Consider the following 21,661-nt stretch of genomic DNA (forward strand, 5'->3'; position numbering starts at 1 on the left):
CAGTGGTGTCTGGGAAAGACATTTCCTGTCTGTCTTTTGTTTTGACAGCCAAACCGGATGCGAAAGTTGTTGCCAACGCCTCGCTTGAAAACCACACGTACACATGACACTCGTACACAACGTCGAACACACTACACGCACACACTCTCACTAGAAGCAAGTCGGACTGGACGGAGGTCGCCCGGTCCGACGGAGACCGTGGAAGATTAAAAGGACAAAAAAAACGGCGTTTTAAACTCGTCACAAAGCAACGCGAACTTGCCGCTTGGAAATGATGACGTGCCGCCGTTTTTAGAAAACTCCTATTTCAAAAAAGAAGAAGGACGGGCCTTGGAATTGGACGAGCCATCCATGTTCACTCCTAGTTACAGGTTGCTAGCGAGTTAGCCACCTAGCCTCCGCTAGCTTGCAGTGAGTCTCCAACTTTTTTCGCTTCCCCGGTTGAGTTCAGTCGTTTACGCCGGAAAAATGTCTTCTTTTCCGGGACGTTTAACTACTTGGCCCGCGGCTAGCATCGGGTGAAAAGCTTTCTTCTCTCTCCGGCTCCGTGTTTTTCCCCCACTGGACTTTTTTGGGGTCTTTTTTTAAAAAACAAAAAGTGGACTTTGCTCTGTTGTGACGATTCCGCGCCTTCCGAAAAAGGACGCCATTGATTTTTTTTTTACCATTGGGAGTATTTCATAACATTTTGTTTTTTTGGACTGGAGAAGATTTTTCTTTGGATTTTTCTTTGGCCTTTGCGGAAAATGGATGCGGGTATAGAGAAGGAATGCAGCGCATTGGGAGGTCTCTTCCAGCTCATCATGAACGACATGAAGGTAAGTTTGTTAAAATGTTCTGAATAATATATAATTATGGATTACATAATCGCAGTATTAGGAGGGAAACGCTTCTTTCGTTGTTGAAGTGGATTTTCCACTTCCTCAATTCACATTGTCGGGCTTCCCAATTTTTATATGCTGAAAATCGTAACTATTAACATTATTTCTGTTAAAAAAATAAAAATCCGAACGTTAATATTCTTACTGTTATCAATTTTAACAACGCAAACGTCATAAAATAAGATTGCGAACGAACCTGCTTTTGGTTTTAATTGACTATATGGGCGTTTTAACACAGGTGTGCCCTGAAACTAATCGTATCTCAAGACATAATACCTTGACTAATGAGTTTTTTTCTTGTAATCAGTTTTGACTTTTCTAGTCGTCAATGGCAGTGAAGGAATTTGGGCCATGGATTGGTAAAATCGTTACATATTGTGAGGAAATTCTGTATTTGACACATTTTCAGGGGTTTGACATCAGTTGTTATCGTTTAGCAAATGCTATTGAGTCCATTTTTATGTCTAATTTGATTGGCTAGCTCAATTTAAGCATAAACACTTTTGCTAATTGAAAAAAAATACAATTGGATTGGTTAACTGTCATTAACGGTGCTAGATGTCCAGTCCATTTTGATTGGGACTGGGCGAATGTTTGTTTAAAAAATGGATTGGACGTCTAGGGCAGTCAATGGCAACAAGTTAGGGAAATGATAAATGTTAGTTTTTTTTGTTTGGGCCAAAAAATGAGTTAAGTCAAAGTGAATAGATGGAAAAAGAGGAAGGAAGTCAAAGAAGGAATAATTTTTACATTTATAGTTTTGTTTTTGTCAATTTTTTTAGCCTAAATTTGTTGTCATATACGATGAGATTTTGCGCAAAAATAATAAAACCATGATTTCGTCTGTATGAATGAAAATGTAAAAAAAAACTGAAAGAATGGCATATCATGTCATTTGCAATATTTTTTCCGCACCAAAATACAGCACATTTATAGTACTTTGTGTTTAAATAATTTTTACTTTCTCCTCATGGTTTTTGTTTTCCCTAAAAAATGTTTTTTTATTGAAATGCAACTTTCAAAATAAAATGACAAAATGTGACTTTAAAAAAATCATGTGAAACACCATTTTAATTCTATTGGATAGGACATAAATACATTTTATGGATTGATTGGAAAAAAATACTACAAATGATTAAAAACAATAAAACAGTAAAACAATTTGTCGCTCGCCCGAGGGAACCCGTCCAGCTAGACGTGATGCCAGCGTACCGGAACGTCGCCGGGGAAAAGGGCGTGAGCGTTTATTTGGGTGTGCGTCTTTATCGCCGATTCCTCGGCGACGTCTCGAGCTCATTCATTGGTTCAGTCGGGGTCACGTGACCCGATCGGAAAGTTATCGGCTCGCCAAATGCTTTTCTCGTGATGCTAATAATGACAAAAATGCACCGCGAAGAACAGGGTTGCCACAAACGATTATTTTGACAGTAGATTTATCACTTATTATTGTTGCCATTGGTCCACTAAACTTGCTTTATGAATATTTTGTGCTTATTTTAGCTGTAAAAAGTGTCGCCATATTGAAAAGCTACGCCGTCTCAACGGAAATGTTTGCTAGCGTTGACGTCCTCGTGATATTACAATCATTTTTCACGAATGATTATCTCACAAGATGAGCATGATGAAATGTGCGCAGAGGGTGAAACAGACGTGAGTCAACAGGTAACGAGACGAACGAATGACGCTCAATGGAGGGCGGGGCAACGTGACTCATCAACTGCTGTTTGTTTAGCCACGCTTTAATAGTACGTTTGATTCATCAAGTGTGTGCGTGCGGGGGGGTCGTAAACAGGTCCACCTGTCATTAATGACACGCCGGGGCAACGAGCGGAATGAAGAAATTGGCGTTCCTGGAATTGAGCTATGGCAATGAGGCCCCGCCCCTTTGTTACCGGCGCTCGTCCGTCAAACTTAGACGGTATTCGCCCGTTTAACTTCTTTAAACTCATGCGTTCATTCATTTTTGGAACTTTTTATACACACTAGGGTCCGCGGGGGGTGCTGGAGCCTATCTCAGCTGACCACCTTGAATCGGTGGCCGGCCAATCGCTGGCCGCGAGGAGACAAATGTCCAAACGCTCGTCGCTAGCGACAATTTAGCGTATAGTTAACCTAACATGTCTCTTTTTGGGAATGTGGGAGGAAAGTGGAGCACCCAAAGAAAACCCACATAGGCCCGGGAAGAGCATGCAAACTCCACCCTCACTGGATCGACCTGGATTCAAACCCAGGACCTCAGAACTGTGAGGCTGACGCGCTAACCACTCATTGAATTGAACGCTTTTATTGTCATTTTGCAAGTAAAATGAGATTGGAATGTGGGAGGAAACCGGAGCACCCGGAAAAAACCCACGCAGGCCTGGGGAGAACGTGCAAAATCCAACTGGATTTGAACCCGGGACCTCAGAACTTTGAACTGTTTTTGTTTAACTTGCCTTGTTGGAATCGACTTCACTAAAGGGAGCAAATAGCGTGTCAAAAAATGCTATTTATCTTAAAATACATCTTAAAATCATTCCCAATTGATTCCTTACTTCAGGGGTCGGGAACCTTTTTGACGAAGAGAGCCACAAACAATTTATATTTTCAAATGTTATTCCTTGTGAGCCATACTCATAATTTAAAAGTCAAAATACATACATGTAAACGAGTGCCTTTTTAATTTTTTTTTGTAATTTCACCACTTTTAAAGTGGAAAAAACTGAATATTATTTTAAAAGATTCTTATGCTAAAAATGAAGATTAAAGCAGTTCTAAATGTAATATCTCCGTTCTGTCAACAGCGATTTCCATATTTTAGCTCACAGGTTAGCAAAGAGCCAGATGCACCCATCAAAAGAGCCACATGTGGCTCCCGAGCCATAGGTTCCCTACCCCTGCCTTACTTGAAGCTTTGCTAGAAATCCTTGGGACACTTTGTTTTCCTACTTTTGTTTAGTCTGTTGTTAGTGGAAAAAAACAAAAACCGGTCCAGCACCGTTACCGATAGCAACGCTAGTCGTGAACACGCGTCTTTTTTTGCAGCCTTTTTTTTTTGGGTAAAAGCCACAGTCGTGGAGTGTTCTTTCTTTTGACGGCTCGACGCTCTCAAGTTCTTGGCGGCTTTTCCGAGGACGGGACTGAGGTTTTTCCTTCTAAATTTAGCCCAGGGTTCCTCTGGTCTCAGCAGCTGGAACTCCCTGTAGAGGTCAGTCAATGGAAATAACGGTCACACAGCCGCCAGTCATACGGGAACAACGCGCTGCTGTGGCCTAGCGGGTTCCGCTAGCGCTAAATGAGGTCTTTCTTTGGACCTGGCCTCGGTCGGGACTCCCCTCGGCCCTCGGTCGCCACAGTAAATAAAGATTAAGGAGGTCTCCTTGGCAGGTGACTAACCAGGTCGTTAACGGTAAACCAGGTCGGCTCATCGGATAACGGTTGGCGGTATCTCGTCTACACGCAGAACCTTTTATAGCGGAGGGTGCCGAACGTTGTAATATTATCATTTTTTTAAATTGGTTTCAAAGAACTGGATCAAAAGCCCTGAATACAGTCATACCTCTAATTACGAATGAGTGCCTCTTGACCACATGTGTCAAAGTGGCGGCCCGGGGGCCAAATTTGGCCGGCCGCATCATTTTGTGTGGCCCGGGAAAGTAAATGATGAGTGCCGACGTTCTGTTTTAGGATCAAAATCAAATGAAGAGTATAGATGTATATTATATTTCCTGATTTTCCCCCATTTAAATCAATGATTGTCATTTTTTAATCCATTTTTCTGTGTTTTTAGTTTCATTTTGTAAAATCTAAAAATATATTTAAAAAAGCTAAAATAAACATTGTTTTAGAACTATAAAAACGGAATATTCAGGGCTTTTAATCCAGTTCATTTAATCCATTAATAAAAAAAGCTAAATATTTTATCTAAAATGGTCCGGCCCACATGAAATGGAGTTGACGTTAATGCGGGCCCGCGAACCAACCCGTCTGACACCCTTGCTCTAGATTAAAAAAAGATCCAAGTTACAAAATCTTCCAACAATTAAAAACACATCCCAACAAAGTCTTTACGGGTCGTGCGCTCAGCCATTTTGACGACATTTGATTGTTGCGCTATAGGAACATTGTTACATTTGGATAGTTAATATTTTTCAAAATGAAGGGGAAGTTAAAACCAAGCAGGTCAGAACCTGTCGCGGCTAATAAAATGACATTACAAAGAAATCATAGAACGTTAATGTTTGTTATTGTTTAATGTTGTTGTTTGAGATCGTAATGCTTTGTTTATGAGATGTGCGTTCATGTGTTTGTACATTTTCTCTATGTTGCCTACCGTTAGCTTCCTCGTTTCAACACGGGTAGATTTTGTGTATACTTATTTTAATAATCATTTTCTCTCATTTGTTTGTGTTTCTCACATCTTTCTTACAAAATTGGGATATTTTGACTAATCTTAAAGGGTTTACTTGCTAGTTGTGTGAGGACTGTGGAATGAATTAGAACATTTGCATATAAAGTACACCTCTACTTACGAAATATTCAAGTTACGAAAAAAGTTCTGGAACTGATTAATTTCGTAAGTAGAGGTATGACTGTATATCGTGAAGAAATGAATTTTTTACACGTTTTACTCGTTTCTGTACCCCGACATTTAAAAAAACAAAACAATAAACTAATAACCAAAGCAATGACCGGAATCTGACCTGTTTCATACACAGTAGGCAAATTTTCGCACATTATGGATTAGCGCAGACCTTGCGTAGAACTGTTAAATTTCTGAAAGCTGGCTAGAATTTCAAGCCCAGGTGAGAAGTAGCCAGGGGACACATTTTCACCAAAAGTCTTCCATTCTGTTTGGAGACCACTTCATAAACTTTGACCAGAAAACGGCGCGCCAAGGTTTTCTGCCTGGTGCTTTTCTCACGTTAAAGTTAGCCGATAGCCTCAATTGCTATATTTCAATATTTGTCCAATTGTCTCATTTTCTTCCATTTTTTCAACAGGGATTCAGGATAAACAGACAAAATTACTAAACTAATTGCTTCCAGAACTTTTGTAACTTGAATATTTAGTAAGTAGACAAGTACTGTATATGTAAATGCCCTAAATCGTTCCACCGTCCTCAAAAAACAACCAACTCCACCCTTTAAAAATGACCAGTGTCCCAATTTTGTATGACAAATGCCAGAAACAGACAAACATAACAAACCAAATTATTTATTTATGTAATGACATGAATAACAAGCATGCAAAAACTTGTTCTACGCGTGCAGGGTGAGGCCGCAATAATGTTACTTGGAAAAATTCCCGCTAAATTAACACACACAGGGATTGCATTTACATTCAGAAGGATTTTGTAACCTGAAATTTTCGTACCTAGAGGCATTCGTAAGTTGAGGTACGACCGTACATGTTAGCTTCTCGCATTTCAGAAGCAGCGCCGAGGTCGGACGGGTCGCGTCCGAGCAGCTGCCGCGTTCGTTCGACCTCGGATGACATCACCCGTCAAAACCGGTTTCTGCCGTCGCACGCCGGGAGCGCCGTTCCCCAACCTCGACTCGCTTTCGCTCGAGCTACGCTAACGATAACAAGCAGATTATTCTGGCTCAGACGCGCCGTCGTCGAGCAATTTTAGCCACGCTCTCGATGACTCATCAAAACTGCAGATTATCTGACGATGAGCGTTTTAGCCAAGGCTATTAATCCTCTCTTGCCGAGTCCGTAATACCCCGAAAGCGCCGCTGTTCTGGTGATCCGCCCCCCCCAACCCCCCCGCGAGCAATCTCCCTCCATTTTTTTTTTAAATCATCCGCAAGGTCATACGCAGCAAGCATAATAATTGGCGCGAGATGTAAGATATGATGCCAAAAGGCTTTAAAATGGCGCTACACTTGGCTTGTTGTCAGCGTGGGTCTCGATTTTTTTTAAGTCGGGTTGTCATTTTGTCATCTTGAATGTAAAGTAATGCTTTTTTGTTTTGTTTTGCTGCAGGCGAGTTATCCCACGTGGGAGGACTTTGTCACCAAAGGTGTCAAACTTCAATCACAACTCAGGTAAGCAATAAGTGTCCAATTATGGAATCCCCAAATATGATCCGACTTGTTTCATAGCTTTTTTATCGAGCCATATTCATATTTGTCAAATTCTGGTTGACCGCAATATTTTGTGTGGCTAGCAAAAGTGAGTTTATGCGCCTCAACTTTTTATTTCTTGCCAAAATCCAATGTTTTTTTTCTCAATGAAATATTTTTTCTTAAAAATAAAGACAATACCAATGTTATTTTCTCCTAAAATTAAAAACAACCTTTTTGTTCTTCTGGCCCTTTAAAAAATATAAATAAGAAGACATGGATTTTTTTGGAAAAGGGAATATTTTGTTTTTATTTCATCTTTTTTTAAAGGGACATTTTTCCTTTTATAATGGAATTTTAATAAATAACGAGCATCATAAACGATGAAGTCATTCGCCTACCCACAGTCCTTAGCAGCCAATGATTATGCTTAAAAACAAACTTTAAAGCGGTTAGGAAGGTGGAAAGATTGAGTTTGATTTATTTAAGAAAGAGATTAACGAACATATCCCTGTAAATATGCAAGATTATAGCCACTGACTCATTTCCATCTTTAGTTACTTCCTGAATTTCAGTATTCTAAGTAGTAATGCACCATAGTTACTTTGTTGTCAACGTAAAAAACGGTTTATTTTTAAATCAGATCTCCGTCTCAACGGCAGCCAATCAGCTAAGAGCGAGAAATTGTCAAATTCAACCATTTTAAGGCAACGCCAGAAAATATGGTAATCATCAAATAATAAATGAGTAAGAAATAAATAATTTGCGAACTGAATGCGCCTTTAAAGTAAAGCATAAACGATATCCATTTTTCGCGGTCAGAACGTCATCCGATTGGCCCGCTTCGCTTTACAGTCAAAGCCGCTGAGGATGTGCGGAGCTAGCGTAGCGTAGCGCACGCTAGCCGGCTCGTAGTAAACACACTGGGAGACGGGCAGACAATGACTCCATTGAAGATGACGACGTGGCTTCCGAGGGTTTCCAGTTGCCCTGCCCAATGGCCTTTCGGGCTCTCTCATGTGGCTTTTTAGCAGTCAGGCGTTCAATAACCGACTCACGCGGGGCGGCGAGGGGGAGGGGCCTGTGGTGGGGGGGCGTCGGCGTCCTTCTTGTGTGTTTATTCACTGCGGGAAAAGATTACATTTGTCCGACGACAGTAGTAATACTTTGGCATACGAGTGCCCCAACATACGAAAAATTTGAGATAGGAGGAAAATTCCGAGCAAATATTTGCCTTGAGATACGAGCATACGAGACGGCCAGGTTGCCAAGTATGCGAGAGGCTGCTCATGATAACAGCGCACCGTCTTTCTGGCTGCATCTCACTCAAGATATCCATGAGCACTGGGCGCACAGGTTGCATTTAAAAAAAAAAATAATAATAATAATGATGATAATAATAATAATTATTATTATTTGTTACATTTTTTTACATCAGTGCTGAGTCCTAGTAGCAAGCCAAGGACAGGGGGGTGGATGAACTTACAAAAAATAAAAAATAAACAAAAAAAATTCCACCTGGAAAAAAAAAACGCGATGCAGTGAAGCCGCGATATTCGAGGGATTACTTTAGTTCATTTCTATGGGGAAAAGTTGATTTGAGATATGGGTAAATTGACATACAAGCTCAGCCCTGGAACGCATTAAGCTCTTATCTCAAGTTATTATTGTATTTTTATTTTATTTTTTTAATTGTCTTGTCTGTCATTTTTCAGGACCACCATCCTGGTGACGGGAGCTTTCCTGGATGCCTTTCAGAAGGTCGCCGACATGGCCATGGGCTCCCGAGGTAAATATGCCTTGGGTTCAAGTCCAGGGCGCCCATACATTGATGTTTTTTTTGGGGGTGCCGAGACGCTCGCTCGGATGACGTAAGAAAAGTTGGTATTAATGCTAATGGCGGGACGCAAAGAAGGTGGTCGTGCCAACGGTTGAGAAATGCCCAGATCGCCTCGCCATTTTTTAATTGGTTGTCTCGGCTCACCTAATGTAGCGAGATCTATTGAATTTGGCGCCACGCTCACGTGGCATGGTCCCAAATAGAACTTTGTTGTTGTCATGCTAATGGAAGATTTGGAAGCGGCATAACTCAAATTCTTCACTTCTCAAGTTGCTTAGGATGACAATCCACTTCAAGTTCACATTGGGAACTGGATCAAATGCTTGAAATGAACTCGAGGCCACTTCAATTCCCGAGTAAACGCAACTTGAAATGATTGTTGAGGTTGAGGGAACTTAGCCTGATGAAAAAAAATTCCATAGTGTTTAGTTTAGATCACTTATCGGTGCAATCCGGGTTCAATTCCCGGTCGAAAAAACAATGTCAAATGTGGAATTCACTTTTCCCAGCTGAAATTAACGTGTTTAAACGGCTTTTTTGTTGTTGTTGTTGGTTGACGTGACTCGAAAATACCTTTTAATACAAAATAGGCACAAAAAAGTTTAGAATATTCACTCATTGTGTCCTTTTTTTAAATGCTCAAACAGAAATTTGATTTTTGTTTAAAAGCTCATCCTTGTGAGCACAAAACGGCGTCTTTTTAGTTGCTTTTATAGTTCATTGGTAGCACAAACTGAGATCCCATGGCGTTTTTAAGCCACGCCCCCGCCACCATTGACAGTTCCGGGCGTCCCGTTCTTTTCGATTGGCTCGAGCGCCAAGCGGCACCTGTTAGCACTTAGCTAAGCGCTAGCTCGTACATGTTGACGGAGCGCATTCCCCCAGCTGTGTTGTTACGTTTGGGCGGGCGCATTCTCCGGCCCGTCAGCTGCTGGCCTCGACAGCTGACGCTCAACCAAAACAAGTTTCATTTGAAATGGAATTGAATACTTTCATTAACATATAAAGAGATTTAAAATTCCACAAATAACAACAACAACAAACAGACAAATAAATAATCAATACATAAGCAGGTAAGTGCACAAATAACAACAACAAACGACCGAAGAGATAAATAATCAATAAATAATCATCTTGCGGGGTACAATCCGCGCTAATGTCGTTATAATTGCTGGGTTTTTTTTCCAGAAATGTCAAAATTTTCAAAGTTTTGTCGTCGGCTGCTTTCTAAAAAGAAAAATCTTACTTCCCTTTTGCGTGACTTATTTCCACGGCAACCGATGACGTCATCAGCATCATGGGGCTTTTTTTTCACAATCCACACACACACACACATGCACATGCACACGCACACACTCTCATCAGAAGGTGCCGACGCAGCATTGCGGAAGTTTCCCAAGGACGGCGGTCGATGAGGAGCTCGATGCGGGGGTGACGGGGACCATTTTCAGTTCGGGATTAATGTTATCGATTTATCTGTTGATTTAAAAAATCATTTTCTTAAAAAATGTGTCAACAAAATGGCAAGGCTGCACAATGCAAATTCCTCCACTTATTTTTTTTCTATAAATTATCGTTTTCGCAAAATTATCGCAACATATTTTTTTAACGCCGTGGGTATATTAACAAGCGCTTAAAAAAAATAACACACTATGAAAATCAGTCCACTGTAATGAGCTCATGTCGACGACAAGTCAGAAAAATAGAAAATATATGAAGAATGTATCTAAAAAAACACAAATACATTAAAATAGGATTAAAAAATTCCAATTACATTAAAATTTAAGGAGAAAAAAAACGAATGGCTCATTTAAAATTGGCTACCAACATTTTTTTACAATTATTAAAAAAAGGAATAAATAAGTCATGCAATATTTTTACAGAACCATTTAAAAATGAATAAGTCATTCATCATGAAATGTGAAAACTTAAATTTTGGCCAGTGTTAAAGTAGTTAATGTCAAAGAGGAAAATTAAAATTTGAGTATTATTCGTCTTCAAAAAAAAGAGCCGGAATTTGCAACTCTTTGTGTGATATTATTAACTATGAGCACAAATGTGCCCCACAAAAACACTTGGTAATTCGATATGGACGCCACACAATGGCGGCGAAAGTCTTGAAAGGGGAACATAAAGCATCGAAACTACGCTTCCCTGCGGCCGTACGGTACGCAAACAGGAACCCCAATGACCTCACCCAAAACTGCACTTATTTTTTAAACCCAAAAACGTACATTTACTAATTCGTATTCACAAGTTTTAAGAGCTTAAATGAAACACTAGTTAGCATGCTAGCTAGCTAGGGCAAACTGCCGCGTCATCCCTCCCCAGCCGCGAAAATGTTGTCCTTTCTTCGCAATTTATGCATTTAAGAGTTCAAATCTTTGAAAATGTTTTTTTACGAGCGCCTTTTTATCTCGCCGTCCCTTGAACAAACGGCCGGTTTGTTTCGATGGCCTCGAGCGGGAGGGAATCGAACAAAAAAGAAAAGAGTTCGGCCGCTTTGATGACTCAAAGGCAACGGCGAGGAAACGGCGATTAAAGCAAACACGCCTCGCCGCACCTTTATGTGCGAGTCTTCACAACACAAATGGACAAATACAGGAAGTTATACGGCGTCGGCTTCCATCATTTCCTGTTTGTTTTGGCGGGAGGCGACAGCGATCCATTGTTTGTTTATGGTCCTTTTGATATTTTTACGCAGGCATCCACGAGACTGCTTTTTTTTCTCCGTGTGTTATTTCATTATCACAGAGCAGCCACGTTTGATGAATTTTGCACCAAATTTGATGAATTTTGCATCGTTTACTTTGCTAGTTTTTAATAATAATGTATTAAAGCTATTAAAAAAAATACTCGTTTTTGGGAAAAAGTGTTTTTTGCTTGACATTTTTCGGCCGTTTCATTTGGAAATGCGATGTCATGTTTTAAATAATAACAATTTTGCACGTTGTGAAAACGTTCCATTATTTTGAAAGTAGCGTGCTCACTTCCTTTTCAATTAAGCGTCCGTTGAATTGAATTGAAAACTTTATTGTCATTGTACGTGCATCCGCATTTCAGTGTACACGTGTTTTTTAAATTATTTTTAATTCTTCCTCCCTACTATCAACCCTCTTACATATTTACATTTAGAGTGGATTTGCTGCTTGTGTTTTTATTTAATTTATTTGCAAGAATTAACTATTAAAAAACAAAAACAATTTACAAAGCATTAAAAAAATGAGATACTACTCTGTTTTATTTTAGTAGGATCAGAAAGGGGTCCCAAATTTTCAGGAAATTTCTCTTTACCTGCCACAAAATGTGATTTTTTTTTGGGACGTTTGGCAGCTCCGGCACGCTCCATTAGGTTTTCTTTAATTCCCAACGCTTTGTTTTCAGGCGCCACCAAGGAGATTGGCTCCGCCTTGACCCGGATGTGTATGAGACACCGCAGCATCGAGTCCAAACTCAAACTTTTCACCACGTAAGACTGATGGGCTTTTTAAATCTCTTCGGATGCTGTTAATGAAAAATGGAAATCAAATCCCCCCCCCCCTCCCCACGCAGAGCCATCTCGGAAAGTCTGATCACGCCGTTGGAGGTCAAGATGGAGGAGTGGCGCAAAGTGGCCAATCAGTTGGACAAAGATCACGCCAAAGGTTTGTCAACATAACTTTGAATATCTTGATTTACCTTATTTTCACGACTATACAGCGCATCGTATTTTTAGCCGCAGTGTCAGTAACGAGTGCTATTTCTGTATTTTAAACACACAAAGGACGCACCGTTTTTAAAGACGCAGCCAGGCATGGCAAAACATACACCAGCTTAAACATGCACGCTACACCCACACGCTAAAAACACGTTTTTAAAAAGGCAACGGAAGCAAAACTGAGTTGGGTTGTACTTTATTTAGCCATTTTACAATGTACTCACCTCATTTCATTTTCGTGACTCGGTCGCAAATCAAAAGTGACGGCGAGCCGTGAAAAAAGCCATCCGGTCGCTTGACATACGCCTCACGTAGCCATAATCTCATGTTGCGGGTCAATATTCATCCATATATAATATTTATATATATCGTTCGCAGTCTAGCTTTGAATGCTCTGTTGACGCCAACATCTAGCGGCAGGATTTCTTTTGTAAATACAGCCGGAATGACGGCGAACACCAAATGAGTGTGCTCGCCGTCATACTGGGTGTATTGACAAAAGAACTACATATCCCAGCAGTCACTGCGCACTACTTTTTCTACGGGGAAAATAGTAGAGTCTGTCGGGGGCTGCTTGCCGTAGTTTTTGAGAACTGTAGAGGATGGTGTACCCTATCCACTGATTTATTTGATTTTATCGTGATCATAATTTTACTATTGGTCCATATATAAAGCGCACTGGATTATAAGGCGCCCTGTCTATTTTGGAGAAAATTTCAGACTTTTAAGTGCGCCTTATAGTCGTGAAAATACAGTATATCATCATTATTATTATTATTATTTTTATAATAATATGTGCCCCTTCTCCTGCCCCAGAGTATAAAAAGGCGCGGGCAGACATCAAGAAGAAATCGTCCGACACTGTTAAACTACAGAAGAAGGTGAAGAAAGGTAAGATGAAGGGCCACGTCTGAAAAATATGATCCATAACTCTCATTGTCAATCCATTTCATTCAGTTTATTAAACTCTTCAGTCAAGTAACCTTAAAATCTAAACTCACATTACAGAGAAAATCCATTAGCTTCATGCTAAAACCAAGTGTATAAGATGCCATTGGGTGGAGCGGTGGGTTAGTGTTTAGCTTGTCGGCCTCACAGCTCTGGGGTTCTGGGTTCAAATCCAGGTGGGTCCACCTGTTCAAATTCAGGGCGGTCCACCTGTGTGGAGTTTGCATGTTCTCTGTGGGTTTTCTCCGGGTACTCCCACTTTGCAAAAACATGCATGCTAGGCTAGCTGGCTAACATTAAATTGCCGCTAGCTATGAGTGTGAGCGTGAATGGTTGCTTGTCTCCTTGTGCCCTGCGATTGGCTGGCCAACAATTCTTTCTATTGTAAGTGGCAGACCATGAGTTAAATACAATGGCAATTTGGGGTTTATTTTGGGATGTATTTCTGTTTTCATCCATTTTAATTTTGTTTTATTTACATTATATTCATTTTTATAATTATATCAAACTGTAAAACTATAAAAATGATTAAAAATATATATGTAACAATAATATTTCAGTTTTTAAACAGCCAAAAACTGGTTTTAAACATTAAAAAATAGTCAATTGCTCTATTAAGGCTCACTTTTGGATCGCTGGGTGAAGTCGATAGATTAATATTTTGGATTTTGGATTAAAAAGTAACTCCCCTGCACTTTTATCGAATCATTCCATCATCAAATCTCTAAAAGTACCAGTTTAAATTTTAAAAGGCAGAAAAACGTTGACGCCAAAACAACCGTGATGATCTTTAAACCTATTTTCTGCCCCATCTATCGCTGTCAACTTGACTTAATTCCCTTTTTTTTCTTCTATAATTGTACAAAGGCACGCTTTGGGGACACACCCAGCATCCCCCAAACCAGAGATTACCACTTGGCACCAAATAATAAGAGCGTTTATGATCGTAAAAGCGGGGAAACGCCCCAACACGTGTTCAAACACACCTTCAAAAAAAAAAAGAAAAAAGCAAAAACACCGCCATTACCAAAGATTTTTTTTTTTAAATGTGTCAACAGCGTTTAGCTGACGAGCGACTTTTTTTTTGCTTTTTCACCCCCCGCGGACATTTTTTTTACGGGTGTCGTCTCGCTTTTAAATTTCGTCCCTGGGTTCACCGGGGTTCATTTGCGAAATATAATTACGCTGGGATGCACGTTTCCGACACGCTCTGTCATTACGCGGTGCGCGGCCGCTTCAGATAGCGTCTCGGGTTGCCGGCGACGGGAGGGCGGAGCTTATAAGGCGGGGGGTCAAAAGGATTGGAGAGGTTTTCCGGGGAAGCAGAAGAAACGTTTTGCATGGGATTGTTTGATTAACTTCTGGTTTAGTCGCCTTCAAGTTGGCCAAAAAGTGAAAGTGAATTGATTGCTGCCTGGAAAAAAAGACACTATAATTAAGTTAATTACTGATGATGAAAGAAAGACTGGGTTAGGCCTTTTGTGTCATTGTATACTTGATATGATTCACTTTTAAGGCTGCCATAATAACTATACACGTATCAAGGTAAGAGCTGGGCGATATGACAAAAATTGTTATCATGATTAAAAAAATGATCAGTCGATATCGATAATTATAACATCTTTTTTTGTTTCAAATTTGAAACTTAAAACTTCTGTGAATAAGTCAATAAATGACTTTCCTCATTAAAATATGAAAGTAACTACGTTAGCTTGCTTACTTTATACAATGAGAATATGAAATGGGTTGATGAGCGTTCATTTCGCAAGAGCGCCCCCGTTTTCTGCGGTGGTCGGGTGGTGTAATTACAGTTTAAAATGATCAAATTTTTACTGAAAGTTTTTCTTATCGTTGACGAAAGTTATTTCACGAAAGTTATCGTTTTATCGCCCAGATCTAATCAAAGTCATCCGCAACTGTCCGCCTTTAACAAAATGAGAATATGAAATGGGATGATGATGAGCGTTTGTTTCACAACAGCGCCCCGTTCTCTGTGGCGGTCGGATGGTGTAATTACAGTTTAGAATGATCGAATTTTTCTCAAGTTTTTATTATCGTTGACGAAAATTATTTCATGATAGTTATCGTTTTATCGCCCAGCTAATCAAAGTCATGTTAGATAACTCCACAAGGACTAAAAAGAATTGAAATGACCAAAAAAAGGAAGCGGAGCCGCTATTGCGCAATACGGGGGGAAAAAAAAGAAAAATCAAAGCATGTGAGAAACAGCTGACTCGCTATTGCATCACTCTTTTTTGGGGAAACACGAATTTCGCTGATCTGTGTGTGTGATTTGTAGGAAAAGACCAAGCACGCGGACAATTGGACAGCGCGTTGCAAGACGTCAACGTGCGCTACGCCGTCCTGGAGGAGACGGAGAAGCGTGCCGTGTGCAGGGCGCTCGTGGAGGAGAGGGCGCGCTACTGCACCTTTGTGACCATGCTCAAGCCCGTTCTGGTCAGTTTCAGGGCGCCGGAAACAAGCGGTCTGGTCGAGCTCGTCGCTTTAAAGACGTTGTGTTGCGTTCAGGACCACGAAATCAACATGCTGGGCGAGGTGACCCACCTGCAGACCATCCTGGAAGATCTCACCACGCTGACCGCCGAGCCCAACAAGCTGCCGCCGGCTAGCGAACAGGTAACTTCTAAGTACCGTATTTTCACGACTATACGGCGCATGGTATTTTTAGCCGCAGTGTCAGTAACGAGTGCTATTTCTGTATTTGACACACACAAAGGACGCACCATTTTTATAGACGCAGCCAGGCATGGAAAAACTTGGTTTTGACGTTTAGCTATTTTTTAATGGCAATTCCTATCCTTGTTATTTTTACTTTGGCGCCCTCTAGTGGAATACTCATGCTAATATTGGTGTTTGAACTTTTTCACTTATGCATAGTAATCAGTGTGTTTCACTCGTCAGTAAAAGAAAAAAATCACATATAAAAAAACACTTTCACCATATTTTTGTTTATTTTTATGACTTTTTCTCAGGTTATTTTAGACCTAAAAGGTTCGGATTTTAGCTACACCTACCAGACGCCCCCGGCCTCCCCCAGCAACACGCTTTCTCGGAAAAGCAGCATCAGCAGGTAAATTCCACCTCAATTTCATTTTTTAATTTTTCCAATCCTTGAACACACGTCATCTTTTTTGACTAGTTACCAATCCGGATCTGTGCGACACGTCCCTTCCTTGGACTCCATCAGCTGTGCTGTGGACGGGGTCCACCTCCAGGTAAGAATCTTTGCACCCGTACGGCCACAAATCCCGTTAAAAACGCTTCGTTTACATTCCTCGAATCGCCTTTTAAATCCTAAGTTTCCTGTAAAACGAACGAGGGCCCTTCAAAATAAAAGGACACGCTGCTTCTCCTTTGTGTATGATAGCCACGCCCCTCGCGGTACCTCCTGGGCGGCGACGAAAGCGGCCGCTCGCTCAGCGAAGGCAGCTCGCCGCGTCTGGCCGTGGGCTACCGCGGTCACGTCGCCGGCCGCGTCCGGCGCCCGGCGTTGGCTCGCCGCGTCAGCCGGCGGGATTCCACCACTGTGAGACGCCACTTGTGGTTGTTTGGTGTTATCGTGCTAGCTCATCGCATCCCGTCAGTCCGTGCAGTCTGCCTCATTTATTTCCATTTTTCAAATGGCCTGCCAAAATCATTTTTATTTTTTAATGAATGTTAGTGTGGAAAGTACATACCGCATTTTCTCACATACGCTCCAAAAATGATGGCTGAATCGAGGATACGGCTTATATGCGCACAAATCAGTGCTTAAAGAACTCGCAGCGAATGGCTTTCCATGCTACATAGCTTTAGCATAGCCCTCTTTAACTAAAAGGTTGCTAATCACCTCTTTGAAGTCCCTAAATTAGCATTTTAGCATCAGGAAGAAAACTGGATTATAGCTTGAAAAATATTTGCTGTTAATAAGGAATTATGATATTACGATGGCGCTTTCATCCATTTTGGCTTCCCGCTTCCACGTCATTCCCCCGTTGTGGTTTTTTTCCGCTCCCGCTGATTTCCTCTGACTTGTTTTGCAACAGGACGCCGTCGAGCAGCCTCTGTCGGCCGGCGTCGGCGGCGAGAACGGCCTTCTGGCGCCGCCGCACGGCGCCTACGGCGAGCGGGCCCGCGCCATGTCGGCGTCGGGCAAGTCGTGCTCGGCCCGCGATCAGCTGGCCCTGACGTTGGGGGCGCTGACGTCGGACGCGGCGGCGGTGCGCAGCAGCCGCGACTCGCTGCACTGCTCCAGCGGCTACAGCACGCAGACCACCACGCCGTCCTGCTCCGAGGACACCATCCACACGCACGGTCAGGACCGACACGCCGACTTTTTTTTTTTCTTCGTGATCGACCGATGCCGATTGTTAGCCAAGCGATATTTGGAGCCGCTATTTATTTGCAGAAAAAAAAGAAAAAAAAAACGTAAGCACTCACCTTCATTAAAGCAAAAAAAATGTGTGTATTGATATATAGATACACTAAAGAAATTAGCTACTCTACCCCTCTATTTATCAAAATATAAATATTTATGGTTCTTACCACTTTTGTTATTGAATTGAATGCTTTTATTGTCATTATACAAGTATGACATTTAAGGCTTTCAACAAAAATTGGACAAATAGTGACAACAAATGAACTGACAAATAATAAGTAATAAATCGATAATCAATAAATAAGTAGGGAAGTGCACAAATAACAACAAACCGAAAAAATAATCAATAACTAATAACAATAAATAATCAATAAAAAACTTAAAAGGTAATACATAATCAATAAATAATAACCAGAAATGATCAATAAATAATAACAATAAATAATAACCAGAAATGATCAATAAATAATAACAATAAATAATAACCAGAAATGATCAATAAATAATAACAATAAATAATAACAACAATAAATAATACCAATAAATAATGACAATAAATAATGACAATAAATAATAACAATAAATAATAACAATACACAATAACAACAAATAATAACAATAAATAATAACAATAAATAACAACAATAAATAATAACAATAAATAATAACAATAAATAATAACAATAAATAATGACAATACATAATGACAATACATAATGACAATAAATAATGACAATAAATAATGACAATAAATGATCAATAAATAATAACAATAAATAAGTAGTCATCCTAATAAGTAGTCAACATAATTAGTAGTCAACATAGATAAGTCAAATAGTCAGTACAATTCAACTTTGTTTGTATAGCGAAAGGGCAACAGAGGGTTAAATTTGCATTAATGCTACTGTGTGTGTTTTTTGTGTGTGTGCATCTGAGCACAAATATTTTCATTTACTTTTAATTTCTTCATATTAAAAAGGGCCAACGCACATCTAAAATGTCCAAATACCGACAATCGGTCCGTTGCTCGCCGGCGGTCGGTCTGGAGCGTTTGTCTGTCCGGTCTTGTGTTGGTCCTCCATTTTGTTTCTTTGCTTAAACTCCGCCTTCCTTCTTTTCCAGCTCTAAGAAGAGAGCCTCCCCTCTATGGTAGGTCTCTCTCTCTCTCACTATCGTCCTTCTTTTCCCACTTGCTTGTCTGACAGGCTTTTGTTCCCTTACCGACTTCCTCTATCATTGCTATTTCCAAACAAGTGGCATGATTTCATCATAGTATGAATATTCTAGGAAAAAAAATCATATGATACATGAATAAGAACATCAACTAAGTAAAGTTGATCAAAACAAACCATTCGATCACACTGAACCTTTTTTTCCATTCGTCCTAATCAACTTGATTGCCCGTCGTCCGTCGCTCACTTTTTTAATTTGTCTTATTTTATCGCCTGTCATCTACGGCGACCCATCGTCTGTCACTCAAGTTTTGTTGTCCTTTTTTCTAGTGGACTACGAGTCCATTTCCCTCCACGGAGAGAGCGACTCGGTCTCCCTGCACCATCTGTCGCGCGGCGTGGGCGTGGCCGGCCCGTCGGACTTCGACAAGTCCTCCACCATGCCCCGGAACTCGGACCTGGCCTACCAGTACCGCAAATTCGCCCAATCCAAGCGGCCCGCCTCGGCCGTCAGCCTGCTGGCCGACTCGGACCCGGCGGGCGCCTCCTCGCACACGGCCACCATCCGCCGCAAGCCCTCCACCAAGCCGGCGTACCGCAGGGGCACGGTCAGCGGGGGCGTGCCCATCCCCATCTCCACGCCGCAGGTGCCCGCCGCGCCGGGCGGCGACGAGAAGGCCTGGGGGGCGCCCCCGCTGGCGTACAACAAGCACTACAGTTCCACGAGGAGCCTGGGGGCGTTACCCTCGCCGCTCTCCTCCCACTCGCCGTACTACCAGCTGATCCCCGGCCAGATGCCCGTCCCGGTGGCCGTGCCCACCGTTCCGCCGGACTACGCCCAGCGCTGGCCCGACCGGCCGGGGTCAGGTTCGCACCCGAACCACGAGCCGGCGCTCCCCAAACAGAACCGCTTCTACGAGGCGCCCCAGAACCAGATGAAAGCGGAGCAAAACCGCACGCCGCCGCCGGCGCAGATGATCCGAGCCGATTTCCAGAAGCAGGCGTTCCAAGTTCACCCGGCCCACCAGCAGAGGGCCCCCGCGGCCCGGCAGGAGAACTCTGTGGCCTTTGACCTCCCATCTCCCCCCTCCGAGCGGGAATTGGGGACGCGGGCTCGGGGGGAGAAGGACATGGTGAACCTGATCAGGGGCGTCAAGCTCAGGAGGACCCTCACCAACGATCGCTCCGCCCCCCTCCTGCCCCCGCCGGCCAATCACAACTGAGGCCACGACGTCTTTCCTCCGCTTTGTTGCCGTGCGCATTTTTTGTTTTTGTTTTGTGTGCGTGTTTTCGAACCGTTTTTGCCTTTTTGTTTCGCTTGCGGGTTCGCCGTTTTGGGCGGAGGGAAATTCACGGAAATTTCCAGAGCTGGACAGTTTTGTTTGGCGTTCAAATCTTCACGTCACTCAAAAACTCGCTCCAATTTTGACTGTCATAAGAAAGAAAGAAAAAAAAACATGATGTACCATTTTTTTATGCTGATTTTCATGACTGAATCTAATGTTGGGGGGAAAATAGAGATGAGTCAGCAGTTTTAGGATAGACATTCTCAAGAGTTGAGCTGTTTTTTTTCTATTTTTATTTTTAAATGATAGTTTTTATTTTCTAAATGTCATAGCGGGCTATGAGGAGAAAACTTGGTGGGAAAAAAAGGTTCTCTCGCTGTACTCAGTTTCGCCACGCGAGGGCGCACTTGGCTTTCAGAATATGTTTTAAGTTTCCGTAGTCCAAAGGATGCAACAACAAACTAAGAAGTTGATCTGAGGTTTCTCGTTCAGAGTTGGGCTGGATTGAATATTTGACGCTGATGGACGTTTTTTTTGCTGAATTTTAGGACTAGGTTGGCTTTCTCTCGTGCTCTGTGGTTGCTTGTTTATATTCCCAATCCAATGCTTGAAGCTTATTGTATTTTTCTGCAAATGGCGGCCCTCTTATTTTTGTAGAAGCGCGTCGACAACCAAAAAAAAAAAATCAAGAGAATGTACGTTTACTTTTTCTCCAAATGCTGTCACGCCGTTGGCGTGTGGAGTCGTCAAAATCCATCTTAATTATATTGACAGTTCTCGTCGAAAATGTTCTTCCTGTCGTCTTGTTTTTTTCCTTAAAGTGTCGATTCGTCCATTTTGGGGCTAAAATCCGGGGGGCGGGGCTATAGAATCGATTGTTTGGAATCCAAAATGACTCTTAAATGTACTTTCAGAACTTTTGTTGAAAGATACGCACTGTGTCTCGCTTTAGTTATTGACACATAAAATAAGAATGTTTAGTTGTGCTTAAAGTAGACGCTAGTAATAGGATTTAAATGGAATTAACTATAGTACGACACATCGGATTTAAATATGCAATGTACCCTCTAAAGTGCGCGCATGCGCAATTGCGCACTACTCGTGTTCTTTCTCTGCTCACAGCAAACAAATGGAGCGCACAAAATAATATCCAAACTGAAGTGTTAAAAAAAGAAAAACGCACATTACATTTTTTTCCTGTGATATTTTCCCCAGAAAGTGGCAGCCTATCACTGGAAAAACGACAAGAAACGGTAATTACGGATAAAACTATGACCAACACTGCGGTACACGTCACGTTTGTTTACTTCCGGGGTATGAGTAAATGTTAACGTCATTGATTGGCTGCGATACTTCCGCGTTATGCGCAGGTGCTTCTGATTCGGAGCTTAGCGTGTAGCTAACGGTTC

The 21,661-nt window shown here is 41.7% G+C and overlaps 1 protein-coding gene across 3 annotated transcripts; it reads left to right on the forward strand.

Moving 5' to 3' along the window:
• The first annotated feature begins 109 nt into the window (after positions 1–109).
• mtss1 (MTSS I-BAR domain containing 1) lies at positions 110–21,043 on the forward strand. 3 transcript variants are annotated; one of them, XM_077603909.1, is made up of 14 exons: positions 110–818; positions 6,852–6,913; positions 8,647–8,720; positions 12,156–12,240; positions 12,324–12,415; positions 13,285–13,359; positions 15,716–15,873; positions 15,946–16,053; positions 16,410–16,507; positions 16,577–16,652; positions 16,805–16,963; positions 17,463–17,730; positions 18,917–18,943; positions 19,297–21,043. In XM_077603909.1, the coding sequence occupies exons 1-14, from the start codon at positions 747–749 to the stop codon at positions 20,187–20,189; spliced, it is 2,247 nt and encodes a 748-aa protein (XP_077460035.1). In that variant the 5' UTR covers positions 110–746; the 3' UTR covers positions 20,190–21,043. The 3 variants fall into 3 exon arrangements, with proteins under 3 accessions (XP_077460035.1, XP_077460036.1, XP_077460037.1); XM_077603910.1 differs by lacking the exon at positions 18,917–18,943; XM_077603911.1 differs by lacking the exon at positions 16,805–16,963.
• The last annotated feature ends 618 nt before the right edge of the window (positions 21,044–21,661 follow it).

Source organism: Stigmatopora argus, chromosome 6 (genome assembly GCF_051989625.1).
Source record: "Stigmatopora argus isolate UIUO_Sarg chromosome 6, RoL_Sarg_1.0, whole genome shotgun sequence".
In the NCBI taxonomy this organism is placed as follows: Eukaryota; Metazoa; Chordata; class Actinopteri; order Syngnathiformes; family Syngnathidae; genus Stigmatopora; species Stigmatopora argus.

Coding starts and splice junctions, on each gene's coding strand:
- mtss1 (XM_077603909.1), top strand. CDS start 747: ATGGATGCGGGTATAGAGAAGGAATGCAGCGCATTGGGAGGTCTCTTC. Junction 12,241..12,323: donor AAACTCAAACTTTTCACCAC/GTAAGACTGATG, acceptor CTCCCCACGCAG/AGCCATCTCGGAAAGTCTGA. Junction 16,054..16,409: donor TGCCGCCGGCTAGCGAACAG/GTAACTTCTAAG, acceptor ACTTTTTCTCAG/GTTATTTTAGACCTAAAAGG.